Source organism: Arachis duranensis, chromosome 5 (assembly GCF_000817695.3).
Source record: "Arachis duranensis cultivar V14167 chromosome 5, aradu.V14167.gnm2.J7QH, whole genome shotgun sequence".
Taxonomy (NCBI): Eukaryota; Viridiplantae; Streptophyta; class Magnoliopsida; order Fabales; family Fabaceae; genus Arachis; species Arachis duranensis.
Genome location: NC_029776.3, coordinates 106944093 through 106967876, shown reverse-complemented (window position 1 = coordinate 106967876; position 23784 = coordinate 106944093). Strand labels below are relative to the sequence as shown.

At 31.6% G+C, this 23784-nt stretch overlaps 2 protein-coding genes and 1 pseudogene across 2 annotated transcripts; all 3 read left to right on the top strand.

Moving 5' to 3' along the window:
• Positions 1–4329: 4329 nt before the first annotated feature.
• Positions 4330–6520, top strand: LOC107491543 (sucrose transport protein SUC8-like; annotated as a pseudogene).
• Positions 6521–12409: 5889 nt separating this feature from the next.
• LOC107491541 (sucrose transport protein SUC8-like) lies at positions 12410–14174 on the top strand. The gene is made up of 3 exons (XM_016112400.3): positions 12410–13644; positions 13726–13833; positions 13936–14174. The coding sequence occupies exons 1-3, from the start codon at positions 12415–12417 to the stop codon at positions 14113–14115; spliced, it is 1518 nt and encodes a 505-aa protein (XP_015967886.1). The 5' UTR covers positions 12410–12414; the 3' UTR covers positions 14116–14174.
• Positions 14175–21257: 7083 nt separating this feature from the next.
• LOC107491542 (GRAS family protein RAM1-like) lies at positions 21258–22815 on the top strand. The gene has a single exon (XM_016112401.3). It carries the CDS (start codon positions 21378–21380, stop codon positions 22797–22799), a length of 1422 nt encoding a protein of 473 aa, XP_015967887.1. The 5' UTR covers positions 21258–21377; the 3' UTR covers positions 22800–22815.
• Positions 22816–23784: the final 969 nt, after the last annotated feature.

Below are 23784 nucleotides of genomic sequence, written 5' to 3'. Positions count from 1 at the left end.
AGTTACATGCTGGCCAAAATACAATAAAATTGGTGGCCCTAGACTTTTCCTTTTTAATAATATAATTACGAAAAATGAAATTATGCACATTGTAACGTGCATAAGAATCAATACTAAGATGAGGTACTCATACATCTTGTGATATAATTTCTTAGTCTCTGGAATTGAGGAAGTGTACAGCACATACTTTATATTTATCTATTTGGTCATGACTACTGCATGTGTGGAAGCTTCTCTTTTTTCCCATGGTCATGGTCAAAATAAGCAAAGCACTGGAAAACAGGGAACTAATGAACGAATAATACTTTAATGGAGTGAATGGAAGCCAAAGGGAATTATAATGAAGAACATCATTTACAAAATTTTTAGCTGTTATCTTCAATATCTTATGACAAATTTGGTTGTAAGCAATAATGAAGAATCAAATTTTGTGTAAAAGGGTGTTGTTTCTTTTTAGTGATTACTGAGGTAGAAGATGTTCTAAGAGAACTGGGAATTGATAATCCATTGAAGTGCTAAATCAATGAGGGACTAAATAGGCATCTTGATTTTTGAAAACCAACAATTTCAATGTCTTAGTTATCTTTGCATCGGTGATATAACTAATATTATTTGCGAAGTGTAGAACTACTATGATTATGAATAAAAAGGCATTTCTTTTTTAATGAAGTGCATAGGATAGTAATAAAATAATACACTTGGGTGGAGTGATACTGGTAAGTTGAAAACATATAATAGTGGTTCTTTTCAAAAATGCTTCCCAAGACAAGCATTCTTGTTTAAAAATTGGTTTCAATAGATTAAGTATACAGCAAAAATTTATCTATGGTAAATCTAATCATTCTGCAGAATAAATTCTCAATATTCGATCCAAAAAACCACATATATAATGAAAAGGATACTAAAAATGAAAGATCAACGGTTTGATTGTTGCCCTACAAATTAAATATATACACACAATTATTTTGATATTAGAAACACAACACATAAAAGCAATAAATAAATAAATTAATTACATGCCTTGCCTACTGGCTACTGCACCTATACAACAATAAAACCAAAACCTTCCACTAAGTAGATACTGCCATCACATGACACTATATTATCCTATTGTGAATCATGTCTACAGAATATTCATGACCCCTACATATACCTCAATTAACTTTGTATAAATCATCTCTTAATTAATTGGATCAGTTGAAACTTTAAATAATACTAAGTTAAGGGCATCATCTAAATAGTAAATACATAGAAAGTTTTTTCATTGGGTGTGAATCCTGATAATGAAGCACATACTCTAAGGCTATCAAAACACTAATGAAAAAATTCAGCAACAAATCCTGAAGAAAACTTTGTTCTTTCACATTATAATAAATCATCCTATCCTTAATTGTCAAGGGAGAACTTTTATTTCATAATCACTTGAAAGAACAAGCACTCTACTTTCTTGCTAGCGTTTGAAATTTTAAAAAATTGACATCTTCTGTTGTTTTCCTGTAACAAGTGTCTCACATTAGTTCTTCATTTGGTCATAAGGTACTAGAGCTGAAGAAATGGATAGACTTGTCACTTGTCGTACAATTTTCAAAACCTGCCAATACGATAATTCTCTTAGCATATCTTTAACAATAGAAAAACAATCAAATAGCCAATCATCTAGCCCTAAATATAAAAGTGTATAAACTTTTACCACATTCTAAAGTTTATTAACACTTAGGATATCAGGGTTCTGCATAGATAATAATGACATGCGATCCGACTGACTTCCACCTCGTTCAAGGCCAATCTCTTTATCAGCCACAGTTATTGAAGCCACAATCTAAAAAACAAAATCATTATAAAACTAATAACAAAAAATATTAAACAACCACATGAATATAGACAGTATTTGAACAATTTTACCTCATTAAAATCTGGAAATTCAATCTGAGTTAGTGGAGAGTAGATGAGCAGGAAAAGTCATGGCGCGGAGGAGGATTTCGGAAGAACTGAAGAGGCACTGCGTCTGAAACAAATTCAAAGAAATTCGGTGAAATCAGAAGAAAAAAGCATCGAGAATCAAGAGAATTTGGATGAAAACGAGAAATTGGATTTAAACAAGAATGCACCTGGTGCAAAAGAGCGTAGAGCAATAAACACCAAGGTCACGAAGGTCTTCTGGTAGCAAGCAGCAGAATTACAGAAACGAGTTTGGGTTTTAAATTTTATATGGAACAATTTTAAAATATCAAAAGACTTGTTATTTTTTAGTGTAATTCTTAATAAGTTATTTATAAATTAAATTCTAATGATTAGATTATTTATTAATTTAATCTAATGGTTCAAATTTTATAGTACATCAAATAAATTCAAACACTTTGACTGATTTTAGACAAATCTTTTTTTTAGTTTTTAAGTGGAATGAGTTATATATCGACTGTCAAAAAAAAGTGTATAACTATAAAGATATTTTGACGTTTAAGTTAATATATAATTAATAAATTTTTAAAAAATATATATATGATGTTATTTTTTTAAAAAAAAATTCATTGATAAGTGTAGCATGTCACTAGTTATTATCGGTTATGATCACGCTAATAATAAGAAATAAAGACGCTGAGAATGGTTATTAATCGTTGATTTGTAATATTTGAATTCGAATCATGGCGCGTGTAGCTGATCAATAATAGGTTTATCAGTATATAACTTACCAAACTATAAGTTGAATAATAAGTGATAAGAAATGATTTGTAGACACTCAATTAAATTTATTCAAAAATTAAGGTATTTTAAAGCACTTTTCAAATATATGTGTATAATGATTAATGATAGTTGAACATTTATTTTGGATATGCGAGAATAATAAGGAGGGGGTATAGTTGGAATAGTATTGTTAAAAAGACAATAATAATTTAAAATTATATATGTATTATTTCTACTGTTATTTAAAATTATATTTTTATTATCAGGAATGGACCAATAAATAATATTGTGGAAGGCCAATAATATATATAATATTAAAAAATTATGTAAAAAATTATATAATGTAAAATGCATTACAAAAATATACTGATAGAGAATATATTTTAAAGTATAAAAAATATGTATGTACTTTTTATTAACGAAGTGGTCGATTATTCGTTTCATAAAATTCATCGATAATAGAATTTGTGTCAAATTTTTCAACAATTTTCTTTTCAATATAATTAAAAGATAATTAGTAAGAAATTTATCTTTCATTTTATTTTTAAATTATTCTTCACAATATTTATAGCTGAAAAAGAACTCTCAGTTGTAGTAGAGAAAATTAATACCAAATAAATCAAGAAGGACACTCACAAGAAGAAAAAAATATATTTTATGGGATTTAAAAAATTTTATTTAATTAAAAAATATTAATAATAATATCTTTTCATATTTTTTAAATATTATTACTTACTTATTAGATATTAGAAATCATTAATATTTAAGTTAGACTGAATTTTTATTTATATTAAATTAAATACTAAATAAATTTTTAAAAAATTAAAATGATATTTAATAACTTATTACTATTAATTATTTTTTAAAAAAATTGGGAGCCTCCACTAGCTCCGGATAAGTCCTTCCCTGTTTATTACATCTAATATTATATATTTATTTTATAGTAAATTAATAAATATAAAATAAAATAATTTTAGATTCATTTGGACTGATTTTTATTGTCTCTCAAATATTTTTATAGCAATAATATTAAATAGACAATAATCTTAAATTATCTTAATTATTTAACTTAGTATCTATAATTTTATGCATATAACATTTAAAATTGTATATTTATTATATTTAATACTATATATCTATTTTAGAAGTAATTACTAAATATATAATAAAAAAATTTTAGACTGACTTTGACTAATTTGCTAATATGCAAAGTAAGAATATATTTTATGACTAGTTTAAAAAATTTTACTAAAATTGATTAAAAAATATTTTTATATATTTTTATATATGAAATACATCAAGAATTTAAAAAATATTATTATTCTCTTAAAATATGTCTTAAAAAAATAAGTTATTTAACTAATAATAATCCTAAACTGTTGTTTATTCCCTATTTTAAAAATTGGTTGATAGTTTTAAAAAATGAAGTCTTAATGATATAGATTTACACGCTTACAAAAACAAGTTGATAAAAGTATTTTGAACCGAATATGGTATAGAGATGTGGAGTGTAAAAATAAAGGGAGGAGCGACAGTAGACATTAGACAATTGGCAAAAGCTTTATGAAGAGGATTACTCAGCTTTGAATAAATGGATAAGGACGACTTTAATTGGAATTCAATTTCACTTTTCTTTTTATTTTCTTTTTTTGTTTCCTTCAGCCTCTGACGTTTCCATGCAACATAACACACCCCCTCACCCTCTTCATCCGCTTATAAATTCACCAACACTCACTCTGCTCTCTCTCCATTCAAATACTTACCAGTCCTTCCCCATTCTCCTTTCTTTCTTTCTCTTCTATATTTCTCGCCATGAGCTCCTCAAACAAGAGCAGCATTAAGAATGGTGACACCCATAACTCCCTTCAGCTGGAAGCGGGGTCACGAGAACAGCCAAGTCCAATCTGGAAGCTGGTGGCGGTGGCCTCCATCGCTGCTGGAATCCAGTTTGGCTGGGCTCTACAGCTTTCCCTCCTAACACCTTATAGCCAGCTTCTCGGAGTACCTCACCAATGGTCTTCTTTCATCTGGCTTTGTGGCCCCATCTCTGGCATGATTGTCCAGCCAATAGTGGGTTACTACAGCGACAGATGTACATCCAAACTCGGCCGCCGTCGACCTTTTATCCTTGCAGGCGCGGCTGCTGTCGCCATAGCTGTTTTTCTCATTGGCTTTGCCGCCGACATTGGCCACGCCTTTGGGGACAATCTGACCAAGAAAACCCGTCCACGCGCCGTAGCTATTTTTGTGATCGGGTTCTGGATCTTGGATGTGGCGAACAACATGCTCCAAGGCCCCTGTCGAGCGTTTCTTGGTGACCTTGCCGCGGGAGACGAACGGAAAACGAGATTGGCAAATGCGTTCTTTTCATTCTTTATGGCGGTAGGAAGCGTACTGGGTTACGGCGCGGGTTCCATTGACAGCCTCCACAAAGTGTTCCCATTCACGCAAACAAAAGCGTGTGATGTGTTCTGCGCAGACCTGAAAAGCTGCTTCTTCTTCTCGATCCTCTTGCTGCTGGTGTTAACGGGTGTGGCTCTGTTCTATGTGAAGGACAAACAAGTATTACGTGAGAAATCACGTATGGGAGAAGAGGAAGATGAGAGGTCCGTAGTGGTTGCATGCTTCGGAGAAATGTTAGGGGCATTGAAGGGGCTGAAGAAGCCAATGTTATTATTGATGGCAGTTACGGCAATAAACTGGTCGGCGTGGTTCTCATACTTTCTGTACAACACTGATTGGATGGGTAAAGAGGTGTATGGTGGGAAAGTTGGCGATCAAGCGTATAAAGACGGTGTCCAGAAGGGTGCTTTGGGTCTTTTGATAAACTCAGTGGTTTTGGGTGTTATGTCTTTGGGTGTGGAGCCTATTGGACGTGCTGTTGGTGGCGCCAAGAACCTCTGGGGAATTGTCAATTTAATCCTTGCCGCTGGTTTGGCCATGACTGTTTATATCAGTAAGGTAGCTATGCATGAGCGTCATCTTAACCCCCGCTATATTGGTCATCCCTCCACTGGTGTTCAGGCTGGAGCATATTTATTAGGATATACTTTTGTTTTAAATGATTATTTATTTTATTTCATTTCTTACTTTAATTCATATTAATTAATGATATTTTTGTTTGAATTTCAGATAACATTTAGTATTCCATTTGCATTAGCATCCATCTACTCAAGTGAATCGGGTGCAGGACAAGGTATCACACTATACTTCAGTAAAAAAAATAAAATAAAATAAAATTTGTTTATAGATAAACCATAAGCATTAGGCAATATACAAGTCACTAAAATTCTTTACAGAAGAGGTTAAAAACCAATTATTTTTTAGTCAAAACCACCTGATTCATATGGGAAATTGCAGAGAAAAAGAATTGACCCCTTTTTTTGTGTTAAAAATGTTCAGGTTTATCTCTGGGAGTTCTCAATCTTGCAATTGTGATTCCACAGGTTTATTTGGAGGTGGTAATTTGCCGGCGTTTGTAGCAGGTGCGGTGGCGGCTGCCGTGAGTAGCATAATGGCAATTTTTATGTTACCGTCTACGAAGCAATCAGAAGCGGCTAAAGCTGCACTTCCCATGGGCGGTTTCCATTAGGTTGCAATATTTTTGTGAAGATCAGAAGGGAGCATTTAATTTTCAAGGTTCCCTTCTGTTTTTCCTTTTTTGGGGTGGAAGCCATACTTTTTACTGTAATTTTAGATTGCCTTTGGTGCTTTAATTGATTAATTAGGGATTGTGCTTGTTGTAATAATGTAGATAACGCTGTTCTTGCAAGAGTTGTGTTATGTTCATCGCTTGTTTTTGGTCTTTTTTCGGTTCTAATAATGCACCTTATTACCATGTTCTTCTATCCTCTTCTTCGTAATCCTCTTTTTTTGTGTACATTTATGATTAAATAAATTTTATATCTATTTATGAACAAGTTTCAATTTTCAAGATTTTTCAGTAATACAATTCTCCTTTTCAGGTCTTAACAATAATTTTTATTAATTCAGTTGCGAAAAAATTAATGGCAATTCAATTACAAAATTCACATTTCATCATTTTCCCTATTTTAACATTTGACTATTTGGCCACACAAAATTCTAAGAGTAGTTGGCAACTTTTTTATGCCTAAAATAGGGAAAGGCAATTAAATTCATCCCAATCTGTTTATGTGTGAAATATTTTGTTAGGATTAACATTTGACTAAAATCAAAGTAGTAAGTTTTGGTAATTTTAAAATTTTTGTTATACGAGATTTTCCGTATTAATATGAATATATTTTGACAAAAATGGCATAAATTTCCTTTTATAACCAAAGAGTGATAAACGGGGTGAGATGACTGATGAGGTTATGAAATCAAATAATAAAAGCTTTAAAGGTTAACGCGTTTTCTTTATTAGCTAACAAGTAATAACTTACTATATGTAAATACTAAGTCACCAAAAAATATGTGTAAATAGTAGATTAAAGCGCATGCCAGTCAATCAATTTATATTAAAATTTTTGGAGTCCTGTCACCTAATTACTGAGGTCTACAATAGTAATTCAGTTACTAGTTACAAGGGCAGTTATGACAGTATCGCTATATAGTTATCCAATATTCATTGTGGCTAAATATTGGATCGGGTAGGTATGGTGACTGTTAATTTAGCATGTTTATAATTATAAGTAGGATCGTATTAGTGAAAACTCAGTTTAAGGGGAATTGAGATATTTTAAATTTTAAATTTTTATTTTAATGAGTAAAATGTTATTTTTTATTTTTAATTAATTTTTTTAATTTTTTTTTAGTTTCAGTGTCTTATCTATAAAATAAATAATAAGAGATTATACTTTATTCTCTAAAATAAAATTTAAAATTTAAAAGATTCAAATCTGTTGAAGAGGGATCATCAATTATGAAGTGACTTCAGAGATAATTATAAAAATAATTATTTTCATTTTTCAGCACCATGCTTCTTTTTTTTCCCCTTTTACATGCATTTTAGTGCCATGCTTAACTGACTAATATATGCTAGTTTGAATCTCTTTTGTATGTCTAACGTTTCGGAATTTTATTCTCCCTGATTTTATTATTTAATTTTCTGGATTTCATTTTTATCCATAATCATGTTTCAAAAGTGATTATCAATTATCTCACGGATTGAAGCCCATTAACTGAGAAATAGTATTTGTATTATTCTTTGTATATATATACCTTCCTTGTATAGTATATCTTCAAAGTATATTTTAAAAAAAATAACTTCTTATAATTACTTTTAATATTAAAAATAAAAATATAAAAAAGAAATATATACAAAAGATAGCACATATAGCATTAATCCATCTAATTTTATTAGCATTCACATGTTGTGCGAGTTCTTTGCCTCTTATCTGCCATTGTATATATATCTATATCTCTCTGGCTTGTTCTACGTATGGTTGAACCTTATTCATACAACACAAGTGCATATTAAAGAGAATCATGAGTATCTTGTTCCATGCTGACCCCTTACTTTTGCTTTCATTATTGTTCCTACAAAAATATACATAGTATTTTATTTTATATGATTGAAAATCCGCATTTACGTGAGTTAACACAGGAAGGGTAGTCATAAATCATAATCTTATCTTTATATGTAACCACTGTAGAATCACATGTTAGTTTTTCTAATTGCAGCTAGTAAATTTACATTTTTTGTTTTAAGATAATTCCATATTTTATAAGAAGAACCTTTAATTTTTTTCATGTAGATGTATTGAAGTTTGATGCTGCAGACTTGTGGTCATTAAGCTCAGCAACTTTTCTGCATGTGATAGTAAATATTTTTAGGATGTTCTCGTCCTCATCTTTTCCTTTTGCTTTTTCTTCTTTTAATCCAAATTAGGGGCACGGGCGTTTGAGAGGGAAATTAGATGCGAACAAGTCTCATTCACTGTACATGAATTTTATTTTTGTTTATTTTAGAATAAAGTATCGTTTTTGTCTCAACGTTTGGGTAAATTTTATTTGTGTTCCTAACGTCGTTTTTTTTGTATTCCTAACGTTTGTAAAAGTGATTTAATGTTATCTTGCCATTAATTACACATCATAAACACTTTAGTTTGAGTTTTAAAATTTTTTTTAAAATTAAAATATAAATATCTGAGATAGAATTGATGATTCACTGAAAGAACAAACATGTATAATAAGCCCACAGTAGAAACATGAGTTAGGTACATGGGCTTTCTTGGAGAGCGTGTCAATAGAGAGTACAAACATACAAATGCAATTTTCCGATGAATTCTTTGATTTCTTAGTTAAGAAATATAGTGGACAACTAAAATTTTGTTGTGATATTTAATTTTTTTTGTGTTATATCATCACTAATAAAATTTAAAATCTAAAATCATTTTAATACAGTTGATTTTATTATCTAACGGTTTAATTATTTTATTGGTCTTTATAGTTTTGCGAAATTTTTAATTAGATTTTTCTACTTTTTTCTCTTTTAATTAAATCTTTGCACCAATTTTTTTAATTGGGTCCCTACACTTTTTTTTTATTTAGATCCCTGTACTATTTTTGTTTTTATTTGGATCTCTATAAAATTAAGCCAATTACTATCAACAGGGACATAATTAAAAAAAAGTTGGCGCAGGGATCCAATTAAAAGGAAAAAAAATTATAGGGACCTAATTGAAAATTTCGCAAAACTATAGAGACCAACAAAATAATTAAACCTTAAATAAATTGTAACATTTGGCGACGGATTTGTTACTCGCACTTTTATGTGAAAGTATCCTTAACCACCATAAAAATATTTACAAATAGAACTCCATTTTTTTGTTTTTAAAAAAACTAATAATTAAAATTTGCCTCTCTCTTTTTTACTTTTTACACATTCTCCTTCTCTTTATCAAAATTCAAAGAGATGAATCAGTTGTCTCTACTAGGATTTATCATTCATTCTTCATCCTTCCTCCAAATGAGACAATCCTATTTCGCATTGCTCATTCTCCCTTCTCTTTTTACATTTTGTTGCTTTGTTCTTCTTTGTCACTACTAACTCTGATTTCGGTCCTTCTCCTACACTTCTGCCGTATGAACTACTCTTGTAAGGTTTTATTTTTATTTTATTTTATTGTCTTTTTCTATAAAAATTATGTGAATTTAGATACTTTTGTTCTAGTAGAATTTCATGATAAATTTGAGACTCGATGCAAGTATAATTTTACCTAACTCAGTATTTTTATTTATGTAATGATCTATGTAAATAGACAATACTTATGCAGTCAATTGTAGCAAAAGTGAAATCTTTCAATAGACTTTGTAATAATTTTTAAGTATCCATGAATAAATATTTCTGACTAGTAAAGATTGATGCTCTGTTTAAAATTGTTTTTCTTTAGTTAACAATGGCATAAGATGGCAAGCATTTATGAAAAATGCATTTTATGGCTTTCATTTAACCCGTGAAGCATCCACCCTTACATTTGGAACATAAAATTTATCATGCAAAATTTTAATTGGCATTTAAAGTTTCGATAATGTTTGGTAGTATTTATAATACAAATGTTCTAGAAATACCGATTTGAGAAAATCTTTAAGATAAGGTGTGAATTATAGCAAGACACCTAAATTACTTATAAAATTTGTCAAAATTTAGATGTTAGTAAAACAAAAATGATGTTAATATTTTACTTTTAAGATAGTGTAAGATGGTATCTCTTAGTATAAACTTATGTCTATTATGATGAAGTGTGTGAAGAAGTTAGGTTGCGATCCCTATATTTTCTAATTGTAAGAAAGTATCAAGTAGCACTTTGTTTTTTGTTTGCATTTTGGAACTTGTACCTCTTATTTATTCCATTATTATTTTTTTTTTTGTGCTTAATTTGTGACATGCCGTGATTTTCAGGTTTTTTTTAGTTTTGAAATACTAAAGCAAAAAAAATGATTCTTCGGTGTAATAAAAATAGTCTCACAATCTGAATTATATAATAATATTTATTTATCTATTAGTAGTTTTTCATTTTGAATCCATTTATCTGATAAATAAGTTAAATATTACTTTACTGCATTGGACTTCATCTTAAATATTTAAGCCTGTTTTCTTCCTTACTAAGAGTGAATATTAAATACATCTCTACCACATTAAGATGACCGAAAGTTTATTGATTGTGTATAACTAAAAGAAAATGATACGAAAAGAATCCAAAATTAATTAAGATAATTTTTTTGTTATAAGAGATTAAGATTTTTAATTCTCATGAAACATGTTTGATCAATTAATTTTTTATGCAAACACATTATACATTACAAAATAATAATTAATCAATTATTAGGCCTAACAACCCTATAGACAACAAGATTTAACTTCCAATTGATAAAGAAGACCAATTTTACATAATGTATCTCTTAGATTCATGTCTCACATAATGTATTAAGATTGTTTCACAAAAAAGCAAAAAAGCAAGGCAAAGGGATATAAAAAATAAAATAAAATAAAATAAAAATTGTGGTGCGAAGACAGTAAAAAAATCTCTAAATTTTCAAAAATTACCATAAAAAAAGTAATAAAACTAAAAGTAAAATGGAACTTAAGTAGTATGCAAGGACAAAAACAAAACACAACAACACAGAAGAACTGAAAAGTGTGGTGCGAAAGCGATAGAAGGAGTGGTGACAGTACTGAGTGCAGGTAGCGATATAACGGTAGTAACTGCAGAATTGGGAAAAAAATATGAATATTAGTTGAAAAAATCCTAACAAAGGCAATTGATTCATCTCTTTGAAATTTTTATTAAAAGAGAAAGAAAATGTGTAAAAATTAAGAAACAGAGAGGCAAATTTTAATTATTGATTTTTCAAAAACTAAAAATAGGATTTAATTTATAAATATTTTTATGTGGGTTAACCTTACTCCCACGTAAAAGTAGGAGTAAGAAATCCGTAGCCCTAACATTTTGTTATATGGAATATGATCATAATAAAAAGAGAAAATAAAACAAATATTACTCATAAAATTAACCATTTTGAATTTGAAGATAGTTCTGGATCTATCTTGATTTATGCTTTAATTTTATAGAAAAGATTTTGATAAGACAAATGACGTATTTGATACAAGGAATAAAGTCGGAATAAGACAAATATGATATTTAAAATAATAATAAAATCTTGGGAAGGAATAAAAGTTTCTTAAAAACATGAAGAGAAACAAGAATATTCAACAAAGTGAAGAAACTACTAAGACAAAGAAAGCATAAAAGTTTGATTTATGTATGTCACTTTGTTTTCTCATCCCCGTGAGTCTAGTGGAATGTTTATCTCTACAATGCTTGCAATATATTATATTGGCACCCCGTGTTTGATTAATAATTAATTTGACGTTGCAACGAACGGATACAAAGTTTTTTTATTATCCAAAAATGGAATATGAACAATTCAATATTGCTCCGATTTCGGGTCATATATGATTGATGAGGAAGACATGGGCAGACTAGTTCAAGGCTAGGCATTGAAAAACGTGGCATAAGTGTTACCATATTAAGAATTAAGATAATCATTACGCCATCCTGGATAAGCGGTTAACAACCATGACTTTGAGATGTGCTTGGAGTTATCCATGCATGCATAAACTATAAATTAAAGCACTTCTCATTCCTTCTCAATAAGCTAAGCAACATCTCCGAATCCTCCTTTGATTTAATTTTAAACTAATTAATCCATTTTTCGCTTCAAAAGAAAACCAAGAAACGAAGGCAAAACAAGGGACGTGTTTCTAAAATGGAGTCCCCAACAAAGAGCTCACTTCAGCTAGAGACAGCTACAACGACGAATATCACACCCATTTTGAAGATTATTTCAGTTGCATCCGTTGCAGCTGGCATTCAGTTTGGGTGGGCCCTACAACTGTCCTTGCTCACACCATACGTCCAACTGTTGGGGGTTCCACATGTGTGGGCCTCCTTCATTTGGCTGTGTGGGCCCATCTCCGGGATGGTAGTCCAGCCCATTGTGGGATACTACAGTGATCGTTGCACCTCAAGACTCGGTCGCCGTAAACCTTTTATCATCACTGGAGCCCTGTCTGTCATCATCGCCGTCTTCCTCATCGGATACGCTGCTGACCTCGGTCACTCCTTCGGCGACGACATTACGAAGAAAACCCGCCCTCGAGCTGTTGCCATATTCGTCATCGGTTTTTGGGTGCTAGATGTGGCCAACAACATGCTACAAGGGCCTTGCCGCGCCTTCTTAGGCGACCTGTCTGCCGGAGACGAAGGCAAGATCCGAATGGCCAATGCCTTCTTCTCCTTCTTCATGGCGATAGGTAACATCCTCGGCTACGCGGCAGGTTCATATGAAAACCTACACAAAGCTTTTCCGTTCTCGAACACGGAGGCATGTGAAAAGTTCTGCGCTAACCTCAAGAGCTGCTTCTTCATCTCCATCCTTCTCCTCCTTACCCTGACCGGCCTCGCCATGTTCTTCGTTGAAGACGTTCCCCTCTCAGAGGCCAAGAAAAATGAGGACATTGAAGGCACTGAGGACTCTGCTCGTTCGGCAGGATGCTTTGGAGAAATCGTTGGGGCGTTGAAGGAGCTGAAGAAGCCAATGTGGATCTTGATGCTTGTAACAGCAATCAACTGGATCGGTTGGTTCCCATTCTTCTTGTTCAACACCGACTGGATGGGAAAGGAGGTGTACGGAGGTAATGTGGGTGACGAGGCCTACGACAAAGGTGTTCGCGCTGGATCGTTAGGTTTGATGATAAACGCCATCGTTTTGGCAGTTATGTCATTGGGGGTTGAACCGGCTAGCAAAATCATGGGTGGAGCAAAGAACCTTTGGGGTATTGTTAACTTCATCCTTTCCGGTGGTTTGCTTTCTACTATTTACATCACCAAGGTCGCTGAGTTTGACCGCCATCGTGCCGGCCATTATGTTCCTCCAGCTACCGGCGTAAGGGTTGGTGCCATGACATTCTTCGCCGTCGTTGGTATTCCACTTGCGGTAATCATCGATCCTACTTTCTCCTTTCATTAATTTCGCAACTTCCTTTTTGTTTATGCGGTGGTCTGTTTTTGTTTTCAGATCAATTTCAGCGTTCCGTTCGCTCTAGCATCAGTCTACTCAGCCACCAGTGGAGCAGGCCAAGGCTTGTCTCTTGGGGTTCTCAATCTTGCCATTGTGATCCCACAGGTTTGTATATACATTATTTTAATTTAATTAATTGGGGTTATGGAATTAATTTAATAAGGTATGTATTGACTCAAATTTATATTATATAAAATATGTATGTAGATGATAGTGTCAACAGTGAGTGGACAAGTGGATGCCTGGTTCGGCGGTGGAAACTTGCCTGCATTTGTGATGGGTGCGATAGCGGCTGCTGTGAGTGGTGCAATGGCAATTGTCATGCTTCCGTCCATAAAGAAATCTGATGCGGCCAAAGCTTCTATGGTCGTTGGTGGTGGACACTGATCGTAATATAGTAGGAAATTCATTACAAGGGACCCTATTTTTTGTATAACACTTTGCATAAGATACAGAACGTTCATCATAAAGTACAGAACGTTCAAACTAAGATGATTATGTGAGTGTTATCTATTTTGTTTTTATGTATATCAAAATATGTATCACTATCGATTTTAGTGACTATTTTTGATGTAAAAATAATATTTTTAAAAACAAAAGGTCCAGTTTTATTGTTTTTATTTTTATTTTTATTTTTTAAATTTGATGCAACTTTTCTTGCATGTGACAGAAAATATTTTTAGAGAAATTAGATGTGAACAAGTCTCATTTAGTGTACATAAATTTTATTTTTGTTTATTTTATTTTATTTTATTTTTTCGGTTTAGAAAGGGTTCAAAGGCCCAAAACAAAGGAAACTACATTCTAGTGGTTCTTTGGAGCCAAGAGACCCCAACAGAATTACCTAGCAAATAATGACCGAGACTCATAGGCAGAGAGTTTCAGTATTTAATATTATAGTCCTGTTTAAGGCTATTTGTTTACCAAAAGAAGCTGGAGGCTTAGTCTTCAAAAGACTGGATTTGATTATTTTATTTTAGTCCTGCATCTAGTGTATGAGTGTAATGGTAAATTACGCAATAAAATATGTATCCATTAAAAGAACAAAACGAGTTTAAACCCATAGTGGAAACATGAGTTAGGTACATGGGCTTTCTTTAGAGCACGAATAATAATAAATGGGCTTTCTATAGGGCAAAAATATGGTACATGGCTTTCCTGGATTCGATCATGTACCTCCATGGCCCACTTAAAAAGACTAATACATCCTACATTTTTCTCTCAAAACCCAAAAAAAAAAAATCAACCACCCGTCAATGGAGAGTACTAACTACTAAGTACTAACATACAAATAAAATTTTGCGATATTTAATTTCTTTGTGTTATATATGGCTAATAAAATTTAAAATCTAAAAATATTTTAATACAGTTGATCTTATAAACTAAATTTGTAACATTTTGCTATGCAGAATATGATCATAACGGAAGGGAGAGAATAAAACAACGGTTTATCTGCCAACTTTTGTTAACTCTTATTTATAATTGTGTTTCATAGGAATGTGTTTGTAGATGTGTCTAATAAAAATGTCTTTTTTATAACTGTGTTTAATAGAAGTGTCTTTATAGATATATTTTATGGATGTGTCTCTTTATATATATATTTAAAATATATTAATTATTAGACACATCTACGAACACACTTCCATGAAACACAAATATAAATAAGAGTTAGCAGAAGTTGGCAGATAATACGTTGTACCCTATACTTTTTCATAAAACAAATATCACTCATAAAATTAACTATTTTTAGTTTGAAGATAGCTCTGAGAAGCATTTTATCTTGAATTTATGCTTTGATTCTGCAGATAAGATTAGTATTTGATATAGGGAATCAAATTGGAGAAAGACAAATATTATGTCCAAAATAATAATAAAATCTTGTGAAGGAATAGAAGTTTCTTCAAAACATTAAGAGGAACAAGAATATTCAACAAATTACTAAGAAAAACAAAGCATAAATGTTTGATTTATATATGTCACTTTGTTTTCTCAGCCCCGTGTATCTAGTATGAAAGGTTTATCTATACAAGGCTTATAATAATATATTATATTGGCACCCCCTGTTTGATTAATACTTAATAATTTGACGTTGCAACGTACGGATACAAAGTTTTTTTCATTATCTTTCTTAATTAAGAAAAATGCTTCATATATATAATGTGTGAGATTTTGTATCTATTGATTCACATCCTGTCTATTAATATACTCTTATGTCTAATATTTCATTTAATAGTTAAATATAGAAAATAGATAAAGTTATTGACACAGATCAAATTATGAAAGAATTTTAAATATAATATCGATATTTTAATAATTTTAATTGTTGATTTTAATTATAAAAAATATATAATATATATTAATTAAAATTAATCATTAAAATAATTAAAACAATAATATTTTAGATACATTTAAAATTTTTTTCCAAATATTATATTGCAGTCATTGGTGTAGCTAGCATATATACTTCTCGCTTTTTATTTTTTATATGGAGCCCTCGAATGAGTTGAACAACGTTACGGAGGAGGGGGGAGCTTTACTTCTCTGTGGTGTCAGTGAATGTGGAAATCGGACCCAGCTAGTGGAGGAGGGGAACTCGGACCCTCCGAGTTGCATGCACTGAGGCGGACCGTCCGATTTGTGCATAGGAAGGCCACGCGTCGCTAGAAATGTTCCTCCATTAGTGTAAATTAAAAAACAAAATTTCCTCAACCACAAAACGGACCCAACGATTACTTTGACGAACCAAATACATCTCACACAAAGAAATCGGACCCACCGTTTTACTGGGGTCATATCGCACGGTCTGATTTCTCTATTGTTCATGTGCAAAACGGACCCTCCGATTTGCTTGCAAAATTTCCAAAACATAGAAATCGGAGGGTCCAATTACTTCCTTTCCATATCTGACCAAAATCTGTCCCACATTCCGGTGAAGCACCCACTCAATCCATATCCCAGCACAACACCAATCCCTCCTCCATAACCAAAAAAATGACCCTATACTTCTCTAATGATGGAACATACAAAGTAATGTATGTTTTTTTTTATTGATTAATTAGAATATAGTACCAACTGTTTAGAAAGCTAATGCCAGGAATCCTAAAATCAGGAAGATCCCCGTTCCCTATAATATAAATATAGGTACAGTTCATGATGATTACCCCCAAAAAGCTGCCACATAATGATATGCTTAATGAAAATAATAACAGCTATTATTATGCTCAATTCAAATTAAAATAGTATATAAATTAAATAGTTGTTTCTTATATATATAGGGTGCAGACAAAGTAACGTCTAGGTGCTCATGTCCCAATTACGTATAAAAATAAATTAATTAAAGGTATTTACTACACACAAGAAATAAATTAGAAAAAAAACATAGCCAAGATTTCACGGATCGTGTCATGTGGAGGTGCAAGGCCACAAGATTTTATTTCTTTCACTGTTTGTTGCAAAATGTTATAACACACGCACAGATATATACTTTTTAAAATTATTGGATATTATTATTAACGATATATAAAGCTTGTTTTTGAAGAGCTCGCTGGTTGCACACGCGTTTATTTTATTCACCTAAACAGATTTTGTAGACTTGAAAAAGCAAGACACGGATCAAATCTTCCACACACTAAATACAAAGATCAAATCTATTATGTTTATATATATTATCGCAAAAGGAATCATGATTGCATTGCTACTATATTATTAATGATTAAATTAGGAGTGGAATAATATATAAAGAAAAAAGTTAGTAATAAGAGAAGGAAAGGAAAAAGTAGAGTGATTTGAATATGATAATAATGGATGTAAGGAGTGAGTGACATGATTGGAATATAGAAGAGACAAGAGATGGAAGTGGAATCAGATATGAGTATTCAGTGTTCACCCCGTCCACATATTTTTTTGTGAGAAGAGCACGCAAAGGGTATGGTCACGCAAAGTGAATAATTTTGGAAGAGTCTTCTTGTTCTTCTTTCTTCACACTTTGATACGATGGAGGAAGTGAAATAAAGAATCCTCACGTGGGGTTGCATTCTCTGACACCCACATTCATCATCGTCTTTTCCATTCTACTCTACTCTACTCCCCCCTGGCCCTCAATCATAAATTGCCTTCGTTTTTTAGTTAGGAATGGGACTCAAATTTAAAAATTTTAGATGAATATAAAAAAATTATATGTCATTTGAATTAGAGTCTCGGTTTCTAAAAATTACTTCAAAAGAATTACGAGATTTTTGACAAAAAAAAATTATCAACCTCGATTTTTTATTTTTTTTTGGGATTGATTAATTTCTGTATAAAAAAAATAACATTAACTTTTTTTGGATATAAGACTAATCAATTTTAAAAAAAATAAAATTCAAACATTATCAAGGATTTTGTTATCCTTTAAGATAATTGTTAGGATTTGTTTAGGATTTTTTTTTCTTTGTACTATAATTAATTGATAAATTATTTTTAATTTTTAATAAAAAATATATACATATAAAATTTTATCATCACAGTTTTATATATGTATATGAAATTTTAGTCTAAATTTTTGCTAATACTTTTTCATCTATATGTAAGCTTCAAGATGAAGGAAATGATTTTGGATGTTGTGTTTGGTGTGGGATATTGGATAGGGACCTCACGTGGATATGTCTGACACTAACCCCTGTTTTTTCTATCTTTCCCTCATCACTTTCTTTTCCCGTCTTTCCCGTTCTTTTTTTCTAAAATAATTCACTACTTATTTTTTCCATACTTTGACTTATAATTAATTATTGATATTTAAAAATATAAATTAAAACTATATTACTAAATTATTAAATTAAAATAATTAAGTTAATAACTAAAAATACTGAAAAAAATAACAAATTTTATTGACTAAAGATAATATTAAGCTACTTAATTATTAGATATCATATTTTTTAAGATTATATATTATATCTAATTAAGCTACTTAATGAGTTACGTAGTATCTCGATATCTTTTTCTTATTTTCATTCATCGACCACAGAAGACAGAAAGAGATTTCTTGCTTTTGGGTTTAGGTTTTCATAGTCATGCAGAATATATATGGGTCTCATTTTAGGATAAATCACAGAAAATATATTTAAATTATTTTAATATTAATAAAAATATTTTTAAATAATTTAAAAACGTCTCAAAAATATCTAGTTATGATTAAAGACTTGCTATATTCATAAAAAAAAGTAGCTGACTTATTATTTGTTAATATTAAAATCTCACTTATCATTCAAAAAGTTTCATTTACTATATCATTTTTTTCGATTAAAGTAAAACGTCTTAGTTCATAAATATGTATTTTTGTCGTATTTTTAAAAAATTTAAAAATATTTTTATTAAGAATGATTTTGTCAATAATAAAATTTGTCAATGACAAAATAATTTAGATACATTTTAAGTGATGATGATTTTTTTGAGTTCTGAGTTCATTGGTGTTGTTTCTACTTCTACTTTTGTTTTGTTTTTATTTCTGTTCTGCTTTAACTTCTGAGTTCAGCTTCGCTTTTGATTGATTTGGGGAAAAAGGGGAGGGGTATTTTCGTCTGAATAACAATTTTAAAACAAATTAAAATATTTGGAACCATTTTATAACAAAAAAAAAAGTCAAAAACAAAATAAATTTTCGACCTTTATGTTAGAGACTAAAATTGTTATGTCAGGCTTAGATTGCATGAGGCAGCATATAATTGTGTCCTATTTAATATAATTAAGTAGAGCACGCATATTATAATTATGTCCTTGTAGTAGTTTAGTTTAACAAGTTAATTATGTATATGTCCACCATTAGTAGGACAAACCAAGAGTTTAATATAATTAGTACTTTTTTCCATGTTTGAAGTGACGTTATGAGATGCTTATTCATTCACTGCTATATATTCACGACGACTGTTTCAAACATCAACTCCAACGTAACATCTATCTTTCCCAAAAGAAATTTCATATATAAGGAAATTAAAACATTCTTATATTAGATCATTGGATAATATGATTAATCGTATTTTCTGTTCAAATCCATTCTTATGATGAATGTAGTAATGGATAAAACAAATAATCAGATGATGATTTAATTAGTTTTCCAAAGATTATTGAATTGTTGTGTGATAGTGGTAGGGACGAATGAATATATGTATATTATATTGGTGTTTGGTGATGCAATCAAGGCGGCCTATATTCACATTGGGAGATGCTTTCAGGAAAACATCAAACCAATTCTGTCCCTACAATCATATTCCAAGTTTTACCACCAAAATAATTAGAATTGATCAAGCTCAATTAAGCATTATTTAAAATAAGGATGATCCTAGTCTAGTTCACACTTGGGAGTACCCATTTGTCGTGGCATATGATATGACTAGTTAATTAATAGCTTGAATTAAGGTGAATTAATATGTATATATCCTTGCAGAGGATCCCTATGTAAATGAGGGAATATATTCTAACAAGGCCAACAACCTTGTAAGAGGCATTCAATTCTGCCAATTAGCAAACACTTTGAGAACAATAGGGGATCCTAGCTAGTTTCTTCGTTTCCATAAAAAAAAAAGAAGTCTAATCATATTAATTACTTAACATGGATGGCATTGACTTATGTATATTTAGTACGTTTTGAAATGAATTAGCCAAGTTCAATGTATGTATTCACTTGAGATTACCATAGTTATAGGCCAAAATATGGCAAGTTGCAGGCTCTAAAGGAAGTGGTGGAGAAAATTAGGAATATAATAGAATATACTACTAGTATATATAGAAGATGAAGAAGATATAATTAAAGATTCCCCCATTTGACACTGCAGTCTGTTGTCGAATGCATGTGGCATTTTGCAAGCCATCTCAACTACCAACGAAAGTAATACCCCCCAAAACACCACCTTTCCCTTCCCCTTCATCATCATTTTAGTATTATAATAAAGAGTTATTTATACAATATGTATAATAAGTTATATGAATTATAAAATAAATATTACTCATAATATTCAGAAGAACCATCTAGATACTAAGGATAATGAACATTTCATATTATAAAATCACTCATTTCAAAAGTTTAAGCTGATTTTAGGGTTCACCAAAAATCAAATTGTTGACCTTTCAGATCTAAAACTCTAATACCATATCATGATATCACTCATCTCAGAAGTTTATACTGATGGGAAAAAATAACATTAATAGATATATTTCTAATACTCTTTAAACTTCTATTATACTACTCATTGTACAAATATTTCATTGACTCTTTATACTTTTCTTATAATAAAAGGAGTGTTAGGAGTAATAATTTTTGTGATTTGTAACTATTAATAATGTTTTTAATAGTGTGAAATTTCATTCAATAATAAAAAATTACTCAATTTTCCTGATTATATAATAACCACTTTTACCGAGTGACCAAAATTTAATAAAGTTATTCTCTGAACTTTTCTAATAATGAAAACTTCAATGTGTGTGTTTTCCAAGATACTCCCTACAGATACACATGTTAATCTCTCCGTCTTATAATTGCAAACAAAATCTCTCATGTAGCAAATATCTACCTTTATTTCCACCTTGGTTTCTTCTCTCTATATATAAATACAGCATGTGATGAAACATGAAAGGAATTTTTGTGAGTAGTGAGTAGTATTCTTTCTTACACTTTAATTATGGAAGACTACTCAGAGGAAGATTATGAGTTCCTCAACCTTAGCCTTTCAGTTACTACTCCTTCTTCTAGGGAAGCCAAAATCATGAAGAAAAAGAAGAAGAACTATGAAGCCAAGATCTTGAGGCTCCTCCAACTCAGGGAAAACATGCTAAGACAAGATCACCATAACCACCATCACCACCTCCAAAGAAGAAAAGCAGGCACCAACAACAACAACAACAATCTCATCCACTTGCTCCTCACAACGGCCACCGCCATTGATGAAGACAGCAACAACATTGCTGCATCTCTTGACAATCTCACAGATCTGTACCAAACAGTTTCCCTAACAGGTGATTCAGTTGAGCGTGTTGTGGCGTACTTCGCCGATGGCCTCGCCGCGAGGCTCCTCACAAAGAAATCTCCATTCTATGACATGCTCATGGAGGAGCCAACATGTGAAGAAGAGTTTCTTGCATTCACAGATCTCTATAGAGTCTCACCTTACTACCAATTCGCTCATTTCACTGCAAACCAAGCAATCTTAGAAGCCTTTGAGGAAGAAGAAGACAGGAACAACCGTTCAATCCATGTCATTGACTTTGACGTCTCCTACGGATTCCAATGGCCTTCTCTAATCCAATCACTCTCAGAGAAAGCTTCAAGCGGAAACCGCATCTCTCTAAGGATCACCGGATTCGGCACCACTCTGAAGGAGCTTCAAGAAACGGAATCCAGATTGGTGAGCTTCTCCAAAGGCTTCGGTAACCTTGTGTTTGAGTTTCAAGGGTTGTTGAGAGGGTCCAGGATCACGAATCTGAGGAAGAAGAAGAACGAGAGTGTTGCAGTGAACCTTGTTTCATACCTCAACAGTGCGAGCAACAGCAGTTTGTTGATGAATTTCTCTGACACATTGGGATTCGTTCGGTCTCTCAGGCCTTCGGTTGTGGTGTTGGTGAAGCAAGAAGGTAGCAGGAGCATTAGAACGTTCTTGTCTCGGTTCACAGAGTCATTGCATTACTTTGCCGCCATGTTTGATTCCCTTGATGATTGTCTTCCACTGGAGAGCGCAGAGAGGTTGAGGATTGAGAAGAAGCTTCTCGGGAAAGAGATCAAGAGCATGCTCAACTGTGACATGGAGATGGACGGCGTGGATTGTCCCAAGTATGAGAGGATGGAAGCGTGGAAAGCCAGAATGGAGAATCATGGTTTTGTTGCCATGAAGATGAGCTCCAAATCTCTCATGCAAGCTAAGCTTCTTCTCAAGATGAGGACTCATTATTACTATTCTCCACCACTTCAATTTGATGATGATGCCGCCGGCGGCGGTGGTGGTTTCAGGATTTCTGAAAGGGACCAGGGTAGAGCCATTTCTTTGGGGTGGCAGAATAGGTTTCTTCTCACTGTGTCCGCATGGCAATTACCACTTTCATCATCATAATATTCTATTCTATATATCTTCTTATGTCCTAATTAATTAACTTCCTTAATTAATCCTAACCTATATATATATGGTTATATAGTTCATCATTTTGGTAAACAACTTTAATTTTTATTTACATTTCTAAATAATTATCAAGGGCATATAATATAAATAAATAATTGTTGTGTCTTTTAGTATGAACTATGAAGAACCCTAGCTAATAATTCTCTCTTTGTTTTTCATATATTTAGTTGAAAAAGAAATTAAGATTCCTAGCTAGCTATTTAGGTGTTGTTTTACTAGTGATAACTGATGATAAGATACTAATGAAAAGACATCGCAAGTAGAGATGTATATGTTCATGATGATATGAAAATTTGGTTGATTCAAATTTTGAACTAAATAGTGGGCAGCTATGATGTGATGTTATAAGAGAAGAAATGGATCAAAATTCTTAAAAAAATAGTAACATGAGAATTAATTATTTTGATCGTGCAAAAGGCTAGTTAATTCTTTTTGTTTGCCAATGTTAAACTAGAATTTTAATTTCTTTCAAGTAGAGTCAAAGATGCCTTTAGAATTGACCTCATCTACTTGTGCATATGTGTATTATACCATGGATATTGAATATCAGTAGCTACCAATTATGTTACTATATTAAGTGGGTTTGAATCACTGTAATTTCGTGGAACCTTTGGGAAAAAAAGCAATGCTAGGGGTCAGCAATTTTTGTGATTGTTAACCATCAACTAGCCATCAATGATGATTTGATGGTGTGAGATTGGTATGAATTTCATCCAATAGTTCATCTTTTTCTGCTGATTACATGCTGGCCAAAATTTAATAAAATTGTTGGCCTTAAATTTTTTCTTGGGAAAAATAAATAGCAGATCCGCATTGGTCAATACTTATGCACGTATATGTAACACATTATTCATTTATTTTACAAAGAAGATAAAAGAATAGTGCCCGGATAATTGGTTATCTAGCATGATTATGCTTT

Excerpts from the sequence above, each read along its gene's own strand:
- LOC107491542 (XM_016112401.3), top strand. The coding sequence starts at position 21,378 with ATGGAAGACTACTCAGAGGAAGATTATGAGTTCCTCAACCTTAGCCTT.
- LOC107491541 (XM_016112400.3), top strand. The coding sequence starts at position 12,415 with ATGGAGTCCCCAACAAAGAGCTCACTTCAGCTAGAGACAGCTACAACG. Across the intron at positions 13,645-13,725 it reads TCGTTGGTATTCCACTTGCG|ATCAATTTCAGCGTTCCGTT; the intron begins GTAATCATCGAT and ends TTTTGTTTTCAG. Across the intron at positions 13,834-13,935 it reads TTGCCATTGTGATCCCACAG|ATGATAGTGTCAACAGTGAG; the intron begins GTTTGTATATAC and ends ATATGTATGTAG.